We start from the raw sequence: 19,549 nt of genomic DNA, 5'->3' as shown, positions 1-19,549 counted from the left end.
CAAGGGTGTCAGTCAACAATTTAATAAATTGAAAATCCATTTATCTGAATACAGAGTTCTGCCCTTCACTCCACTGCCTTTCCCTAACAGATGGTGTTGTGGGTGCTTATGTCCAATTTGATTTGAACCAAACCCTCAGCCAATTTTTACACTGGCATGAAATCTCAGCGAGCCAGATCCACACACTGGCAGTCAGAAATAGCAGCGGAGAGGGCGCGACATTGTGAAAGAACGATGAAGGGCAAAATCTGGAGCGACATTCGAGAAAGTCGAAGAAAAACTTTCCTTGTTGTTTCATTCTGCTTGGGTGCTGGGTTTTTTTTTTCCTCTCTCTTTCTCTCCTCCCCTCCCCCTCTTCATGTTGTTTTTGTGCCGAGCTGGAGAAATTAGCGATGCTATCTTAATGCTGTGTTTTTTTGCTGGAGACAGAGAAATGTTCCTTTCACACACACAGACACACACATTTTCCCCAACTTGCCTCTGTGACCTCCCTTATCACTGAATGGTGTTTGATAGCATCGAGACATTTGAATCCGCTGCGGACTAATTCAGCTCGGACACTGATAGCTGCAGCCACTGCACCTTTATTAGGGACAAGCTATGGTGCTGAACACAGATCTCATTTTAATTTTACTGCCTCATACTTCACAGGCTGAAGAGACCAAGTGTCAGCTGTGGTACTGATAACCACCAAATACTGTTAGCTATTAGCCTAACAAACAGAGCCTCTTAAGAGACTTTTGAATAGATACTGGAGGTTTATACTGTATTTAATACATAATGTATTGTCTGAGGAGCCTTTGGAAGCTGTGCTGACACAAGTGCTGTGTCTTGGTCCTGCTGTCAGGTGGAAACCAGGTCCTTAAAAGATTTAAGCTGAACGTCATTGAGTTTCTTTTGCATGATCTCATAAGTCGTGAGACTGTTTCGTAAGCGCAAGAGGTCAGTTAGATTTCCCAACCATTAGAGATCCAAGATTTAATCAGCCAATTAAAGCATGACAATCCCTTTTAAGCACCAATTTCTATATCATGTGCCCATCAAAATGTGATTTACAGACTCTTGAAATCTTAATTTTCATGGAAAAATCCGATTGAATCTATGACTGAATTGATGTGAATATGTGAATCAACCAATCACACGAGCCGAAAACAAATGACTTCTGCTTTCTCAATGTGACGTCAGAGTGAGTAGGGGGTTAAATAGTTGGGGTCGGCAGTCTTTAATGCAGGCACATCTCTCCCTGTCAAAAGCATCCTGTTGAAGTAGGCCAAGGCATGTGTATTAGTGTGTGTGTGTGTGTGTGTGTGTGTGTGTGTGTGTGTCGTACACAGTGGCTCAGGCTGCTGTAATGGAAAATGACACTTGCAATCTGTCTCGTAGCAATAACCCCTCTTCAGTGCTCTTGTCTCCACTCCACACACACATGCACTAGCGCGCGCACACACTCAATGTCTCTGTCACTGTAGCGGCCCCGGGGCCGTCCTTGTCACTGCACAGCTTTATTGCATCACTTTAACGTGACAACAAAAGAAGACATTGTGCATTGGGCCTGCTGTGTATAGGACAGGAACGGACCCACGCATTAACTACGCTAGAGACAGACACACACACACACACACACACACGCAGTGAAGCATTTTCTCTTGTGAGTCGTGACATTTTTCGTCTGCCTGTCAAAGCAATGACAGAGAGACAGACAGAACAGCAAGACACTCCTGACACACTAATGTTGCTTTGCATGCTGGAAGCCTATTCAAACAAGGCTGAGCTGTGACTTTAACCTCCCTTTGTGCGTTTGTGTGTGTGTGTGTGTGTGTGCATGTGAGACTGATGGGTAAAGACTGTTATTTCTGATGCTATCATAGTTTTGGCGCTGTGTTGATTATTTGATTGACAGCTGGCTTTGGCTTGAGAGTGGCTTTGCTTCGCCGGACGGCGGAGGCGGGACCCGCCTATTCCAGTTATTGCGGACGCTGTTGACAAGCACAAACAGACGCACACGCACACACTTCTCCCTCTGTTAATGCGTCTGTTTGAGTCTTGATATCCGTCTCTGTCTCTTTTTGTCTTTCTTCTCTATGTGTGAATGTTTGTTCCATCTGTGCGTTGATCGGCCTGAGACAGAGCGCGTTGTAAAGTCTTAAGAATAGCCCACATTGTCCTGTATGCTGCTCAAAGATAGGGCGACAGACATGTGAGAACCATTAGACCAATCGCAACAACAGTCCAAACAGCGCTGGAATGCTCTGCTGACTAGCATGTGTGTGTGTTTGTGTGTGTGTGTGTGTGTGTGTGTGTGTGTGTGTGTGCGTCTGCCTGCGAGTCTTTGTGTGCCTGACCCGTTGGAGCCTTCAGAGTCACTGCGCTCCAATTATTCACTCACGTCGATATCTCTCCCTGCAAATCTCTTCCTACTCCCCGATTATCCTGGCATGATCACAAAGTTTTCAAGGCAAGGAAAAAAAAAAAAAAGTTTGATTGGTTGATGAGATTTGCCTCGTCAATAACAGCTGATGCTGCCGGTTAGGTCACATTTAGATCATTTAGCCATCTGTGGCTAACAAGTAAGAACAAGGAACTCACACAAATTAAATGATAAAAACAGAGTTGGTGAAAGAACATACTATAGTGACAGCACGTCGATAATTTTGCACTTTAATTACAACTTTTAAGATATGTGAATATAAAAATCTCTCCTGTCTAGATGAAAGCTTTGGAACTGTTTGATATGTCCTCAGTTCAAATCAGTTTACCTCTTCATTAAGAGCATCATATAACCTGTGAAACGTGAAATGTGTAGGGAGCTCTACTGTACAAAGTCGAATAAAAGTAGGCCAGCTATTAGAGACTTTGACAGAAAGCCATTGCTACAAATTGAAGGTGTAAGGTTTTTGGAGCTTGGAACTAAATGTTCAAATGTTTCCCCTTTTTATTCTTTATTTCTGTCTCTCTTAAAGGTCTATGGATGTGCACTGGTGGCCGGCTAAAGTGTCCCTTTAATTACCTGATTTTGAACAGTACGATCGCAATAGGATTCAAATTGTTTATTTAATAAATGCAACAGCCAGTGGGTCCTTTGCGACCTTTTCAGACAAATTCCTGAGTGTTCTCTGATTCTGATCTTCTTCGAGAAGAAATCATTGCTTACAAAATATTGCAAATGTGCACACTTTATGTGAGAAGCCCAAATCGCACATGCACGACCATCATCGTTTCCAGAAAATGTCAGGGTGGGCTGCATGCGTCAACGCAAACGGCCACAATTTTCACCCCGAATATATCGGGAACTTTTACAGCCAAATCTTCAAAGCATGTTTGTTGTTCACTATTTGGTTTTATAATGTGAAAACACACCTCAGGGTGAAACGTTATTGGAGATTTCAGATATGCATCTGTGAATTTGGTTCAACAGAATAAGAACCAAGCAGGCTTTGATTGTCAGGAGTGATTTCAAATGGAGATTAGGTGACTATAATTTGGAACACTCATAGTCTACAGTTGATCGATGGATTTACCTAAACACTAACTGATAAAGACTCGCACTATGAAAAAAGTTTCCAAAAAGTAGTTAGTAATGTATTAAATAAACTTTGCTTTCCTCTTAACATCTTGTTTCTGTTTTTTATTAAATCACTCTTACGTTAATCGGATCATTCATATCTTTATTAGAACATCATTGATAAATGTTATTTGATTTAAAGTGCTCTCAGGCAGACAAATGGTCCCTTGAATCACTTCAGTCACCCCCCCAAACATTCCTGTGGGTCTCTGACCCCTTCATTCTCATCCCCCCCCCCCCCAACCATTCCTCCAACAAGACATACCCAACACTATAAGTGGGCTAATTGTCTTAACAACGTCTGGCTCAGGATAGACTGCAGACGACGGTGGTGTCTAATAACCTTGGCAAACACGTTGTTAGCTTCATCCAGCAAAGAAGACGAGGAGGACGTGGTCTACAGTAAACTGGGGGTGAAAATCCACTGCCGATAGGAGGCCAGAAATTCTGTGTAAGCCTGTGTTTGCTTATAGTAAACTGATACCAGTGGGGTGGTGCAGGGAGCGAGACAGAGGGCCCAATGTTAGACAGTGTGTTGGGTGTGTGATCCTTTGGGTGTAAGAGTGTGTCAGACAAACCAACATGACCTAACTTACAAGTGTCCACTGTCTCGGTTTGGACGACTACTTGAACCAGCATCACAAGACCGTCCAGTGTGAAGCTTACAAACAAACATGGGTTCAATTTGAGAGACACTGAGAGGAAAAAAAAAAAAAACGTTAGGCGGAGAAAGAGGAGGACTAGACGGAGAGGGAGAGAGATAAAGATAGATCAGAAATCTGCCAGAAGGAGAAGATGGATCATGGAATGTGTCCTCTGATACTTTGTATCTATGAGTGTGTTTGTGAATAAAAATGGACCCAGATACCAGCATCACCACAACCCACCATCTGAGACACAAATACACATACATAAGGGAAGCTTGCAAACTCCACCCACATCTCAAGGAGCAGTAAATAGGTTTGTTACACACCGCTGATCATTAGTATTCATAGTTAATCATCATTTATTCACAAATTCCAACAGCAAGGATTCTAAATTTAACTGCCAGGCAGAAAATGGTTGTGAGTGCAGGAAGGACGCCTGTGCCAAAGGTACATAAAAATGGTGACACACGCAGACACACACATCATAGATTTATGTTGCAATTTGTTTCCTGAACTTTGAAATAAAGCTTAAGGAAAGGAGGGGATTTAAGAGAGCTGACAGGTGTGTATGTGCATGTTGTTGGGTTTTTTTTCTTTTCTGAACTTCAGACAGGGCAGGATAAATGTTTTGGAGCAACAGAAAGGAACAAGTGAGAGTGAGCGGGAAGGGGAGGAAGAGAAGGAAAGAGTGAAGGTGGGGAGGTAGAAATCATGTGTTGCCTTAGGAAGGGAGACATTCTCTAACAGTAAACACAATGTTGTGCCTTAACAACCTTATTGACGATTCACTTACAAGATATAGCAGCAAATCGAAATGACAATATATGATTTACTGAGATAAACAGTTTAAGTTTATTAAAGAAAAAAAAAAGATTTTAGGCTGTCAAGGAATTTGTAACTAAAGAGGCTCGAGCGACAGTTTCACAATGTAAATCTGTGAAGTTATAGACGAAGGCTCATAGTTCACAGTTTAAAGAAGTTGACATAGAAAAAGGAATTGGTGGAATCAATTCATGCTTAACACCTGCTTCGTAGGGTTCAACGGATGTAGATTTTTGACACGTCATCTTTTAATATAATAACTTGAAAATAGTTTTGCTAACCCATTTGAAAGAATTTCCACTATTATTCAGTGAGGGAGCAAAGTCAAGGTTGTGTCAATACGTTGGTATAATACCAAATAAGTGAAAGTAAGAGTTCCCCAAACTGAATCATCACAATCCTATCAGTAGAGACTGAGTCAACATTATCCTTGAACTGGATTCTATATTCCACATGATAAGGACTCAGCAGCATCATTCCTGAGACCTTTTCTGCCCATTATGTTTCCATGCTCACATTTTACAACTCAATGGCAAATCATCCTGGTTATTTTCTTTGACTTTTTAAATCTCCTGCTGCGCCACAGAATCCATTATAATGGGTTTTTTTTACAGGCTGAGCAGTAGCCTCTATGATGAGTGAACTGACCTTTAAATCTAAAAGGGCTAAGTAACCAATAATTGAATACTTTTCTATTTCGTCAAACATTTTTAAAAAAATGCGACAAATCTCAAAGTCCTGTGGTCTTTGTTAAAACAAGTACAAGTTTCCTTTGGTATGGCTGCTTCACAGATCAACTCTTGTTGTCTGGGTTGTCTACAACAAGTGTGACTATTTTTGATTAATTACTGTTGTATCATGTCATAATTGTCACTCTTATAACCACTGACTGTGATGTTTTGGAAAGGCTACAGAAACACACACCTGGGTTACAGACAGGACTGGCGTACAACAGCTGATTTGCTTTGTCGGTATTACAATGAGCCAAGAGACCCTGTGTTTGTGTGTTTGTGTGTGTGCACGCTTGCATCTGACTGTGTGTGTTTGTCTGGATGTTTGTGTGTGTGTGTGTGTGTGTGTGTAGGTGACAGCTCCAGCCCCAAACTGACTGGCATCTGGCGGTGGCAGTTGTTTTAACAGCTGAGCTGACAGCATTAATCCAAACGCACCCAAATCAAAAGGAGACAACACCTGTTCACTGCTGAACCCAGCCGAGGAGGGAGGAGGGGGGGAGGGGGGATGAGAAAGACGGAAAGGGAATTATGAATGGAGGAAAGCGGTGAAAGAGATGGAGGGGGAGTGATTAGAGGCAGGTGGAGAGAGTGACAGGGACAATGGGTGGCAAGAAGAGAGGGATGGAGGTGAGGTGACAGAAATGAGAATTAGAAACAAGGATAGGGAAGGGATGAGAGGGGGGGGAGAGGGAAGGATGAGGTAGGATAAAAAAGGAGGAGAAGGGGGAAAATTATGAGAGCAGGCATGCTGCCAGGCAACACACACACACACACACACACACACACACAGCACTCTTTCCCCTGAGTGAAGCGGAAAGGGGCAGTGGGCCAAACAAGGCGGGAGGGAAAAAAATACAGCAGGAGGAAAGGAAGAGGTGAATGGATGGATGGAGAGATCCCACAGGGAGAGGGGGAGAAGGACAGCTGGAGAGAACGAGGATGGGAGGGGGGGGGGGGGACGCAGACTGAGAAATACAGAAGCGATCCATGCAGAGGATCATCAGAGCTCCGACATGAGTGGCGGGTGATGGCTGGCCGCTCTGCTGGCCAAGGAGCAGCAGCAAGCAGCAAGCAGGGAGAGAAGAATGAAGCAGGAGTGAAGGGGTGGGGGAGGAGAGGGACCGCTGGGGATGCTTGTCTCCCAACATCTGGCTCAAATAAGGCCGGGCCGTGCTGAGGGCTCAGGGTCACGACCCCTGAGGCTGACAGAACAGACACTACCACTTCATCTGGAGGAACCGCCCTCTGACCAGCAAGCCAGGGGTTAATTAATATAGACCCTGTGGCTTCAAAGACTGAGTGAGTGACTGGCTCTGTGGAGGATCTGAATGGCCGACTTCTTGGCAGTCTGACTGATGCTCTGCAGGACTAGCTTCCTCACTTGCTGACATTAAAAGACTGACTATCTGACTGACCTGTTGCTCCTTGAATGACTGAGGTGCTCAAGACCACTGCACGACAGATTAGAAAATATCTTTACATCTGTCATATTATGATTGGTTATTTTGACAAACAGAGTCGTAGGACTTCTGTCATACTGTTTAATCCTTCATTTGAATTTCTACTTCATGTCCATAGCTCTTCAGCACCTTGTCGGAAATAGAAGCCTTTGGTGCTAGGGTTAGTGTTAATGCCCAGAAACTCTTTTTGATAGATTTGATCATCCCTGAAATGAACTGGAAAAAGGTCTGGGCGCCTATATGGGAGTGTGATACCACACTTGATCGAAATGAATCCTAATCAGTCTAAATGATGGACAGCCTTCACCGTTTCCCATCATTACTCACAAATCTCTGTCAAGGGGCAGAAAGTAGTGGGTCAACGTGACCTCTGTACTGTGTATTTGTTATTTTTACTGCCACGTGTGCAGCCAATCTTACAAGAACTGCGCAGTGATACACACAAATCTTGCGCCTCCACTCAGGCTGTTAAAACCCCTTTTTACATCCATGTCAGGCTTTAAATCCTGCGCTGGACGCTGCTGACATGGGTGAACGAGGACTACAGCTCTGATGCTTCTGCATTCTGGTTGGAGCTGAGATGTCAAATAGTGCTAAGCAGATTGTGCTACTTTGCGCAGAAGCCTACATGGATTATACCGAGGAAAGCGGGGTGTAGGCTCTGTCACACTGTTATAATAACGTGCAGCATGTGACGTTTAAAGCACTGGGCTGCACAGAAACACGTGCCAATACATGTTTATTATATAGACAGTATATGTTAATGTGATTTAAACTATACAAGCATACATAGGATGTCTTCAAAGGAGTCACGGCTAATAAGCTCGAACATAAAGCTTACTTAACATCTAAGAACATTACAGCCTATAGGAAGCTTACATGCTGCAATCACAGTAAAGATTTGCACCTACAGTTAATTTGTGCCACAATGGACGCAAACTGTAGATCCATGTGCGCTTTGTCGAATATGATCATGTTCTGCCTCACGTTGGTTTTTGATTCCTTATGGTATACTGATATGAAATAAATGACATAGAAGGTGAACAATAGTAAACACACGTGGCAAGACAGACAAGGATAAATGAGTGACATCAATTGGAAATAAAGTTTTGGAGTGTTATTGAATAATGATTAGGATGCAATGTTGGTTAGAAGTGAGGGAGCTTTTTCCAATAGAAATGACCAGATGCATCAAATTCTCAATACAAATTCAAACTCTGACTGAAATATATATTTTTTGAGAATCTTCTGTAATTTATTTGTTATTAGAATCAAACTAGTAAGTTCTTTTTAGAAAGCCCCTTTGGACATTTGTTCACGTATAGATGGATTCACCCTGTTATTGAAACTAAGCAAATCTATTAAAAAAAGAAAAAAAAAAAACAGAAAAAAAAAAGGTTTTATCGTTACTTATGAACGGCTTCCACCTACATCTTATCTCATCCAAAGTTGAGTCAAAGTGCCTCCTTGAACACTCACTAAACTATTTGCATGTTTAACTGTGTGTGGGCCTAAAAAAGTCGGGAAGCTTGCAGTACAGTGAAAGCTTTTTATACCTTTCCGTGGCACAATGTCAAAATGTAGAAATCAAGCATTTCATTCCAAATTGCGACATCCACCTACTCACAAAGTAACTGCTGGTGTGTGAGAAAACTACTAAATGACAGAATGATGAACTTGTCTTCTAACTTTTAGGGTTCTTCTAACAAATAAGAAATGTGTTAGGGTGCAGTTATGTTGCCTTTTGAAAACCGACTGAACTTCAAGCAGTACGTGTTTTTGTTGCCCGAGTGCTTCAGTGAAAAGTTTTAAGATCTTTCAGCTACATTTCTAAGGCTTTTGATAAAGTAATTGAGGGCCGAATGAGTGTTGGCTCACTTGTACACAAAACTCATTCATTCTTGCAGACTTTTGAGGCATAAAAACATTCCTCTGTCTCTCCATGGGAATGAGAGAAAAAAGACCCGAGAATGGAAAATCAAAGAAAAGAAAGAAAAACAACAACGGGGCGTGCAAATGAAGAGAGTTTATGAGAAAGCTGAATAGATAAATCATGGATTCCACTGATTTGGTCATGGGACGACATGTTGCTGAATGGAAGTGAACAGGTGGATGCCAAAACACTGGCTTCTGTCTAATATTTGGGAGTCAGTGACAGGAGGCCTTTATGTTTGACAGTCTGACACAGGAAATGCATCAAATGTGTCCCTAATGCTTCACACTGAGTTCAGAACAGCAAACTAAAATGTGCTAATGCGCATGCACTCACTGTACTCTTGGACAATCAGATTGTGGGTAGGTCACAATAGCTACGCAATGGAAGCCATGGCTGATTCATGAACCTCAGGCCTTTGTCCTTAACTTAATGCCACGCCGGGAGGCCAATAACACACACACACCATCAGGAAAACCACAGGACCCTCTCTCCTCTCTCTAAGTCCCTTTATGCTCATATGTCGAACAAAAGCTGGGGCACTGCTTTTCCACGAAAACACACACTCTGACACACACATGCACACTATTCAGCTCCTTAATATCGCTCATGTGGACCGGGAAGAATGGCAGAAAGGAGTTTCATCCCCACTGATTGTCTTGTGCAAGGCTGAAGAGAAGAATGCCACGTTGAAAAGCAGACGAAAAACAATTGAATAAGAAAAGTGACTTGAATGAGCCTTTCATCGAGCCAACAATGACTGGCCCCACAATAGGCCTCAGGTTCGCCCCATGACGTTGCCTGTTTCTCATGCCACAAAGGGAAAAAAAAGAGAGAATTGACTCGATTTGAATTGTGAACCAAATCCATGTCCATGATGATTTTTTCCCTGTCAACTACAAATGCAGTGGAGTTAACAGACACAATGACACACGGAAAACTGGAAAGGACTCTAAATGATAGAGCTGGTTTTCTTAGACATGGCGTGTAAGCTCTTTTCCTGCCTTAAACTGAGATTTATCTGCGCAAAAGGTTGCAATTTTTTTTCTCAGATTGAATATCATTAGAAAGAGGTTCAGTTCTAGTCTTGTATGAAGCCTTTTAAATGTCGAATATGAGAAAAAATCGTTCTTTTTTTGTGTTGCTCTCTTTCAACCTGCCCCTCCGTTTTGTTTCATTCACTTCTTTTTCCCAGCACAAGAATGACCGTGACAAACAATGGCTGTGAGAGTCCTGCTGCACTTCATGTTAATTTATACAACTAACTAATTAACGACAAAGGTTGGAAATCACATAAAGACATTTCTCGCTCCCACGCTAGGGCTGTGAGCCTACTGCTGTATGTATGTGAGAGTGTGTGTGTGTGTGTGTGTGTGTGTGTGTGTGTGTCAGTGTGCACTTTGATGTTTGTGTGTTGCAGTGCACATTTCCCCCCAGGGATCTTTTCCCTAAAAGTTGCAAGTCCATGTGATGACTTGCAATGGTTGTTTATGCCATTGTTGATGTTTAAAATGTGTGTGCGCGCGCGTGAGTGTGTGAGTGTGTGTGTGTGTGTGTGTTTGACATAACCCCCCAGATAGAGGAGCTGTAAAAGGATTAAGCAAAGTGAAGGAGGAGGTGGACTGATGGACGGATGAACGAGAGACTGCCTCGATCCCTCCACTTCTCCAACTCTTTTTTTTCCACTCCCTTTCTTTTTCTTTCTCTTTCTTGTTGGCAGAATGTATCCGCCCTTCTCATTGTCACCCATTGGAGTGTATGGAGGCGTGAGGGAGCTCCGGCCACTGTGTGCTTGTGTAGCACAATGGCCTTGCCTAAGTGCTGTCCTATAAAATGCCTCAGTGCTCTCTAAAAGCAAGCCCTGGATTCCCTCCCTGCCTTGAAAATAGATGAAGTGCTGTGTGTGCGTGAGCATGTTTCTGTGTGTGTGTGTGTGTGTGTGTGTGTGTGTGTGTGTTGTGTGACATCTGTCATTGAGTTGGCGTTTTCAGCATGGAAACCAGTGCCTTGAAGCGGCGAGTATGCTCAGCCATAAAAACACCATTCTGCTTGACCCCAAGGTTGCCGGCACAGCTGTAAACCTGCACACCCTGCTTGAGTGTGTGTGTGCACACATGAACATGCATGAGTGTGTCTGCTGTTGCCCTGCACGCGTGTCCAGATCAAGGCAGTAAAGTATGAAGGTCAGGGTCAGGCCTGAGAGCTGAACCATGCCAAAATGAAACTACAAGAATATTGCAATTTATTGACCCTAACAAAGTCACCAGTTACCCACGAAAACGAACGATGAAGCTCAGAGCCATTTTTAATTTTTGTTTGAACGAAACCCAAATGAATTTGTCAAACTTGATTTTATTTAATGGAAGTGTTTTGTGCGTTTTAGGACATTTTTGAACATTAAAGAACGGGGACATTAATGCCATTTTAAAATCGTACAGTTTATTCAGATAATAATTTGTTCGGTCAATGTCGAGTGAGACCTGTTTGTGTCTGCTTGCTTAAATTTTTTTTTTTTTAAATCCCAGGTCCCATAGAGCCCCAGTGATGGGTAGCTTGTAGTCGTGTAACAGAGGGTCAACAAACGAGTCCTGCTCTGTTTAATTAGAGCCACTTAGATTCGTATCCTTCACAGACAGATGAAAGGTGAGAGGAGGTGAGAGGAGAGGAGAGGCTGCGAGTGTGCTGAAACTCCAGGGCAGCAAAGGTACCTCTCCAGGGGCAGGTAGGAACATCTGCGCCCCATTTAGTGTTATTTCTGCTCCTTTTAATATACTTGTTTTTATTTTCTTTCTCATTGTGCAGTATTTCTATATATCCATATATTTATCTATCAATCTATCAGGAGCATGTGTCTTCTCCCACTGCGGGGCAAATAGCTTATCACCAGGCCCTGCTCTGAGGCAAAAGGGTCACAAAGGGTTAAATGGTAAGACCAAGGGAACTGTCCAAGTTTATGTGCACGTCTATGTTTGTGTGTGTTGCGTGCGTGTGTGTGTACTGTATGTCTGAGCTTGTGCGACTATCTCTCCTGGGATTTTTCCGACCGGCACTCCTCTCGACCCTGCGCCTCCTTGGATGCCGTACACTCTGCTCTCATTATTCCACGTAATAACACAAACGCACACTCCAGCACGAGCCGCTTGCCCAGCAGCCTCTCGCCTCAAGTCCAGACACATAAACACAGCATCCCTGCACGCACACACACACACACACACACACACACACACACCATTCAAAGTCACGACATTCTTACCTTTTCTCCTGCTCCCTGTTTGGAATTGAATAAAGATGGTGGCTTACGGTTTGTGTGTGTTACACGTCTACATGTACCTGTGTGTTTGTGTGTGTGTGTGTCTGTGTGAGAGTGAGTGTGTATCTCCAGGGTAGCAGGTGGCCGGTGGAGTAAGACAGGAGATGAATGAAGAGAGCAGGGGAGCGGTGGAGCATGGTTGGGCCAGGCCATGGGGGACAACATGGCTAGTCATTTATTAGAGGCCAAGACACACACACACACACACACACACACACATATGCAGCTTGCTTGCGTGCAGCCAAATGTAACCCTTCCCATGGAACACACGTAAACACACGTTCTGTTACAAATACATATGCAAATACACATGCAAGTGTGCAAGTATACATGCTCCCAAAGGCTTAAACAGCACACACACACACTGACCTAGTATTTCACACTCTCCATTCATCTATCCTAAGTAGAGCAACACTAGCCACAGACGCACAACTATATCTTTCAAACTTAAGCCACACTTGTGTGTGTGTGTGTGTGTGTGTGTGTGTGTGTGTGAGTAGGACTTTCTGTGTGCGCGTTTGTGTGTGTGCGCGCTGTCTGGCTTAGGGCTTGCCTGCGTTGAGTCAAACTTCTCATTCTGTTTTGAGATGTTTATCATTTTCTGACCCATTTTGTGTCTTTGGACCCTTGTTTAAGTCGCTCACGGTGTTCATGTTCCTACATTCTGAATGTATGTGTGAGTGTGTGTCATTGATCCAGCTGGAAGCGGTGTGTGGAAGAGAGAGAGAGAGGGAGAGAGAGCGAGAGAGAAAGAGAGAGCAGTAATATTCCAGGCCTTTCATAATGATTAAAGCCTTCATTAAATTTTCATCCCAACCTGCTGTTTGCTGCTAATGGCCTTTGTGAGCCACACCGCCAAACAATAGCTAGCCGGGCACAGAGAAGGGATTTCTATCTCGCGTTCAATACCGCCCCTCGTCGTCCTTCTCCCCCCTCCATTTGCCTCTGCCCCTCTTCATCTTTTCTCAGCATCCCTTTTCTTCCCACTCTCTTTTTTTGTCCTTTCTCTCATGCGTGGCCTGGGTTGTGTGTGTGTGTGTGTGTGTGTGTGTGTGTGTGTGTGTGTGTGTGTGTGTGTGTGTGTGTGTGTGTGTGCGTGCAATGGGTCTGGAGGCACTGAGGCCTTTTGTTCGCGCCTTTCATTTAAACATAGGGCAGATAATGCTCCGGGTTGGTTTGGATGCCGCACCACTGTGGCATTCTACTAATGGGGTCTGTGAAGACACTGCTCCTTCTCTCCTTCGCTCTTCCTTCTCCTCTTGCTCTTGCTATCCTTTCCTCTCTCGCTACCTCACTCTCTCTTTCTCTCTCTCTGGTGCTGGCTTACTCATAAAGATCCATTAATGTTGTTTTTTCCCTGTGCAGTCAGTTCATGAGGTCTAGTGAAGCAGCGAACAACCCAAAACACACCTCAATTACAGCTCAGCTCAACAAACAGTCCAGTTTTTCTCTTTTTCTCTCTCTCTCTTTTTTTTTTTTGTAAAAAATGTGCCACAACAGGCCTCTTTATTGACTGGAACAAAAACAACCAGACGGAGAGAGCTGACCAGCAGTCTCGGCCGCTTTGAAATCTTTACAGAAAAGCCTGAAAAATAAGGTTAGCACTGCGCAGCTTGAAATGAAAGCCTGTTGATGTACCTTCGGAACAGAAACACACACACACACACACACTCACACATACACTTAACAGAGGACTGCACACCGCACTGCTGCGCGGTTTTTCCTTCACCTTTTGGGTTCTGTGTCATGTCAAGGGAGCATAGCGCACACAGACATGTTTGAATAGAAATCCGAGCACACAGCAGTGATGAATCAGGAAGCTCCAGGGAGGGCATGAAGGTGTATAAGTAGATCTTGTGATGTTTCTAGTATTGATATACTTGTAAAGTCTTCTCAGGTCCAACCTGGGACAGAGTCGTCCTAATGTGGTCATAATGTGTAAACATGGACTGACAGTTTCCTCAGGATGTCAGAGTAATGCAGCTTCTTAAGGAATGGCTCAGTGTGTGTTTTAGCATGGTTACGTTGTGGACTGGCTCCAACATTTCAGACCTGTTAATACCCCTTATCTGCTTTGCTTAAGTGCCCTTCAGCAAGGCAATCAATCCATACTAACTATAGGTATTTGCCCATGTAACTGGTGTGACACTGATCTCCCTTGAAAGCACCATAAAGCTCTCTCTGTCATTTACATTCTGCCCTCAGACACAGACACCTGTTGGTAATCTCTTTATCACATTATCACTATCACATGTATTTCATAGTGACATAAGCCTCCATTTATCTACTCTGCTGAAAGTGGAGTTGGCCATGGGTTAATTTTATCTCTTGACTCCAACTGTTACCCTCAGGCAACACTTGAGTATTAAAATGTGTGGGCCAAACGAGCTAAGCTATTTGGCCCTGGGAGGAAATCTGGTTTGTTCTCATCAACAGTGTATACAATCTTCATCTGAGGCCTGAGGGAGCATTACATCAAAGGTAGCACAGGTAATATAAAAAGGTGATAATGTATATATTTTACTTTAACTAATTATCTCACGACAAAGTCCTAATGTGTCTCCTTGATATTAAAGCCTGTACATGTGTTAAGAGCTGCTCAAATATCCAAGCATAGTTTGCTGTTTTTTGACACACTCACGAAAACACCACATTTACACATAAATACATGCGTATACACATACACACACACACACACACACACACACACACACACACACACACACACACACACACACACACACACACACACACACACACACACACACACACACACACACACACACGCTCGCGTAGCCATCTCATTTGTCAGGTTGTGATAAATATGCAAATAATGGTGGACAATAGGCCCCAACAGCTGATGGTGTCTGTCTGTGTTCTGGAAAAACAAAGGCTCGTCTCTCATCTGAATGTGCATGGGTTCATAAGAGAGGGAGGAGGGGAGAGAGAGTGACAGAGCTGAAAAGGAAACAACACAGAAAGAGAGGGAGAGAAGAAGAAAGAAAAGACAACAGAGTGTGGCGTGAGAGCTGGTGGGGAGTTCGAGATCACACATCGGACCGGGCAGGCTCCATCACTGACCTTCTGGCTCGTTTTTGATCAGCTCCTCCATCTTGCGTTGTTTCAGTGTGTCCACCACATCTGCCAGGCTGCCCTTGCGTCTCTCGGGGGTCCCGAGGGTACCTGTGGTTGAGCCCCCGTCGCTGCAGGGCCGCCCACCTCCCCCACCGTCTTCTTTGCCAGGTGAGGTAGCATTGTGCTGGGGGTAAGGGCTCAGAGAGCTCCCCTTAGTGCAGTCCTGCTCCTGGAGGAAGGCAGAGAGGGAACAGGAGGAGAGACGCAATTAGAGTCAGAAATTAACGTAAGACATAAACAAAGAAAAAGTGAAAGTAAAAAGGAGGACAGGGCGGGGGAAGAGCTGGCATAAACCCACTCATTATCTCCATACTTCTCTTCTTCTCATACTTCTGTTATTCCCATTCATCTCTCCTTCTCATAGCTCGGTGCAACCAACTGTCATCTGTGGCCAGTTTTCTCAAGTTGGGGCATACTTCTTCTCACTAACATCCTCTGGAATCTGCATTTGACTGACTTGGAGGTACTTGACAGAACGAGCACATGAAAAGACAGCAAAAGACTCTGTACACTCTGAGAGTCAAGCTAACTCTTCATTACAAAGCCTTCAACAGCTCGGCTTTGAGGGGCGTCCAACGCTACGGCACTAAATCCCAAGTTTCAGCACTTAGCTACTTTTGTCCAAAGATTTGTGACGATTAATGCTGAGGATGCAGGAAAAAAAAATCACAAAACGTAGATCTCTTTTCAAAAAAGAAAAACAAAGCGTTGGAGCGGTGTCAAGTCATTTCCATAAAGTCTTAAAAGGACTGACAAAACAACAATCAGCATGACAGCAACAAAATATGAAATATACAGCTCACAGTAAAGCACCGCGCCATTTGCCAAGCTGTCATGATGAATAATTATCCTGCTGTCTTGTGACTAAAGTTTAAAGTCTTTTATATGTTTAGTTAAATGACTTTGAAAAAAATCATAATCCTCTCATAGGTTTAAAAAAAAAAAAAAAGAATCAAAAAGTATTCAGGAACTTACACCTTGAAAAGTAACTTCTTCGTTTTCGGTGAATTTGAACTTCATTGTGCATTTTTGACACTTGATGACAGTGTTCACATTCGTTTTTTCCGATGAGGAGCAAAATGATCTTTTAACTGATGTGTTTGATACAGTTTGATGAATAAGCAGTGAGAAAAGCTCCTGACGGCAGCTGATCGGTAAGTAACTTCTGGCATCTTAATCTTTGACCTAATAAAACCTGTGTTTGTTTGGCGAGCCCACATAATAGACTTAAAGCCGGCAAAGCCCAATTAACAGTGACACTGAGAATGAGGATGTTGTCAGCTATTTAGAACACATAATATCCTGACACACAAACGTGTATAGGTGAGTGTATGTCCTGTACACATGCTTTAAAGGCAGGCCCTCTACACTATCCTTTAACACACACACACACACACACAAGAGGAAAAGGTGTGTTAGAGTGTGTGTTATGCTCTTGAATTACACAAACAAGTGAGTCAGTCAGTCAATCAGCTGGCCAGCTCAGCTCGTTGTACACAGGAGGGTCAATGGTCAACAGGGTTAATCTTTAGCTAATCTGACTACAATATGGAGCACACCACCTGGGACAGTGGCACACATATACAGCTCCTCTGATTGCCTGTGATTGGGCGTGTATGTGTGGGTGGCACAATGGTGCATTCCAGCTGTATTAATGACATTATTGTTTATTAAGGTGGAGATTGTTTGATAATGATTAACTGGGGTTTTGCTGGTGGAAGTGGAACTTAATACTGAGAGCACAGTCCACAATGAAGTCCTCCAGAATCAAGATGACTCAACTGTATGTTTTTGATCCAATAGATAGAATAGAGGTTCTTTTTTATTTTATTGAACAGAGGATGAAATGAAACCCAAGATGAAGTTTTATCAAATTCTTCCGTGTTGTGATGAGAGAATATAGCCAGACAGACACGCTCAATATTTACCATGCTTTTATTGTCTGCAGCCCAACAGTGGATGAGAGGTTACTGCAGACCATTATCACTTGGCGTTTTCTACACTTCACTGACTCTCTCTCTCCGCCTCTGTCTGTTTCCACACTCTGAATAAGTCAGCACGCTCAATAATTCACTAATTCTCTCCTCGACGCTCTTGCACATGCATTGTAACGGAGGGACGGAGTGTGACAGCTATGATATGGTTGTAAGAGCTGCGTTTGTAAGACAGGCTGATGGGGCTTCAATCAGTCGCGGTTAGCGCTCTGGCTGAGGGCTGTGCTGCGCTGGGAAAGTGTCCCGTGATTTCAAAGTGCTGAAAGAGTTTACTCTTCTCCTCTCACCACCTGACCAAGTGATGGCTCGACCTGCTCCTGTCTTTCTTTGTTGCTTTAATTCTCTCTTCAACCAGTTCTTCAGATTAGGGAAATTCAGACTTCAAATGAGTGGCTTTGTGATTACGAGTTGCATCAGCGCTGGCACGACATGCAAATGCAGTGAGACAGAAGGGAAGGAGAGAAGGAGTGTAAGTGGGTAGAAGTCAAAGAAAGAAAAAAAGAAGGAGCGAAAGGCGAAAGATAGACAGAGAGGGGATGTTATTAGAGGAAACGAGAGAAAGGAGGAGAGTTGACGGAGAGATACCCAGAGAGAGAGAGAGAGAGAGAGAGAGAGAGAGAGAGAGAGAGAGAGAGAGAGAGAGAGAGAGAGAGAGAGAGAGAGAGAGAGGAAGGAAGGCAGGCATCTTGAAGGCAGCGGTCACACCTGTCACATCCCATTTATCTAATCCAGCGCCTACTTAAAACAGCCGCACTCTTTCTTTCGAGAAAGATGTCGCGCAAACAAAACAAACAGAACAAGAAAACGAGAGGGAGACGGAGGGAGAGAGTGTGTGTGCGTGTGTGTGTGTGGGGGGGGGTGTAAAACTTGGGGGTTGAGGGGTTGTCAGATCTCGTCGCTCTGTCGAAAAATCTGCCACAGAGAGATGTCATCTCGCTGCGTCCAACAATGAAGGTCATTTCCAAATCAAATGGAATTAGCAGGGAGCCGTGGCTTCTTCAAAGACCTGGTAAATTAGGGCCCATGACATTATTTATGGGTGAAGTCAGACAGACAGCCTTATCAACTTAAATGGCTTATGATTTTTTTTCCTCCCCTCATCAACCTCCCAGAACATAATCCATGTGCCCTGCTGACATTTTCACTCTGGCGATTTGCAAAGTCCAAGACAAGAGAGATCAAACAGACAAGGCAGATTCTCGATTGTACACGGGTGTCACTCAGCATATGCGAGGCGACATGTTCTTGCATTAACACGGGTTGCAAAACTTTTCTCATCAACATGCATTTATTCAAAAGTACAAACAGAAAATTCTGGATACTGTAAATGTTCATGCCCTCTACTTAGTGCATGTGTGTTTGCAGTTTTTACCCCCCCCCATTTTTGCGTGCATATGTGTGACACTGTGAGTGCACATAGCCTGTAGGTGTGTGTGCGAGCGCCTGCATATATGTATTTATATGCACTGGATGTGGCAGGCTGGCAGTGTGGGCGGTTCTGCCTTTAGTTTGCAGATGTCAATTCTCTTCCAAAATGACTGGAACAAAGTAAAAATTGCGCCTCACTCTCTTTATCCTTTTACTGCCTCTGCAATGGAACCGAATTAAACAACTTTTGTCTTCTTAAGCTCATCTGTGATGGGAGGTTGGTTTAAAAACACGCAACTCCTGCCAGGAAATGCTATTTTTTTCCCTACAGCCAGCACAGATGCTGCTGTTCATGTTCTTTTTTTTGATTTCTTCGTCTTCTTCCCTTCCTCCTTCTCTGTTGCCCAACAGAAGAAACCCCCTCTCTCTCTCTCTCTCTCTGCCATAGCCTGACATGTCTAGGGCTGTGCAAGGTGTATGTGTGAAAAACAATATTTGATGCCTGGCACGTCGTTGTGGATCAAGGCATGGACAATGTGGCAGTGGGAAGAACTGGAAACAGCTGCTCAACTAAAATATGCGCG

The 19,549-nt window shown here is 43.7% G+C and overlaps 1 protein-coding gene across 8 annotated transcripts in view; it reads right to left on the bottom strand.

Moving 5' to 3' along the window:
• The window catches only part of sox5 (SRY-box transcription factor 5), an 84,269-nt gene that overhangs the window by 49,558 nt on the left and 15,162 nt on the right, over nt 1-19,549 (bottom strand). For all 8 annotated transcript variants that reach the window (XM_079335189.1, XM_079335190.1, XM_079335191.1 and 5 more), the window contains exon 3: nt 15,550-15,772. In XM_079335189.1, the coding sequence (XP_079191315.1) occupies nt 15,550-15,772 (223 nt within the window). The remainder of the gene's footprint in view (nt 1-15,549; nt 15,773-19,549) is intronic.

Source organism: Symphodus melops (assembly GCF_947650265.1).
Source record: "Symphodus melops genome assembly, chromosome: 22".
Taxonomy (NCBI): domain Eukaryota; kingdom Metazoa; phylum Chordata; class Actinopteri; order Labriformes; family Labridae; genus Symphodus; species Symphodus melops.
Note: the sequence above shows the minus strand (reverse complement) of the source record. Positions and strands in the feature narration are given on the sequence as shown.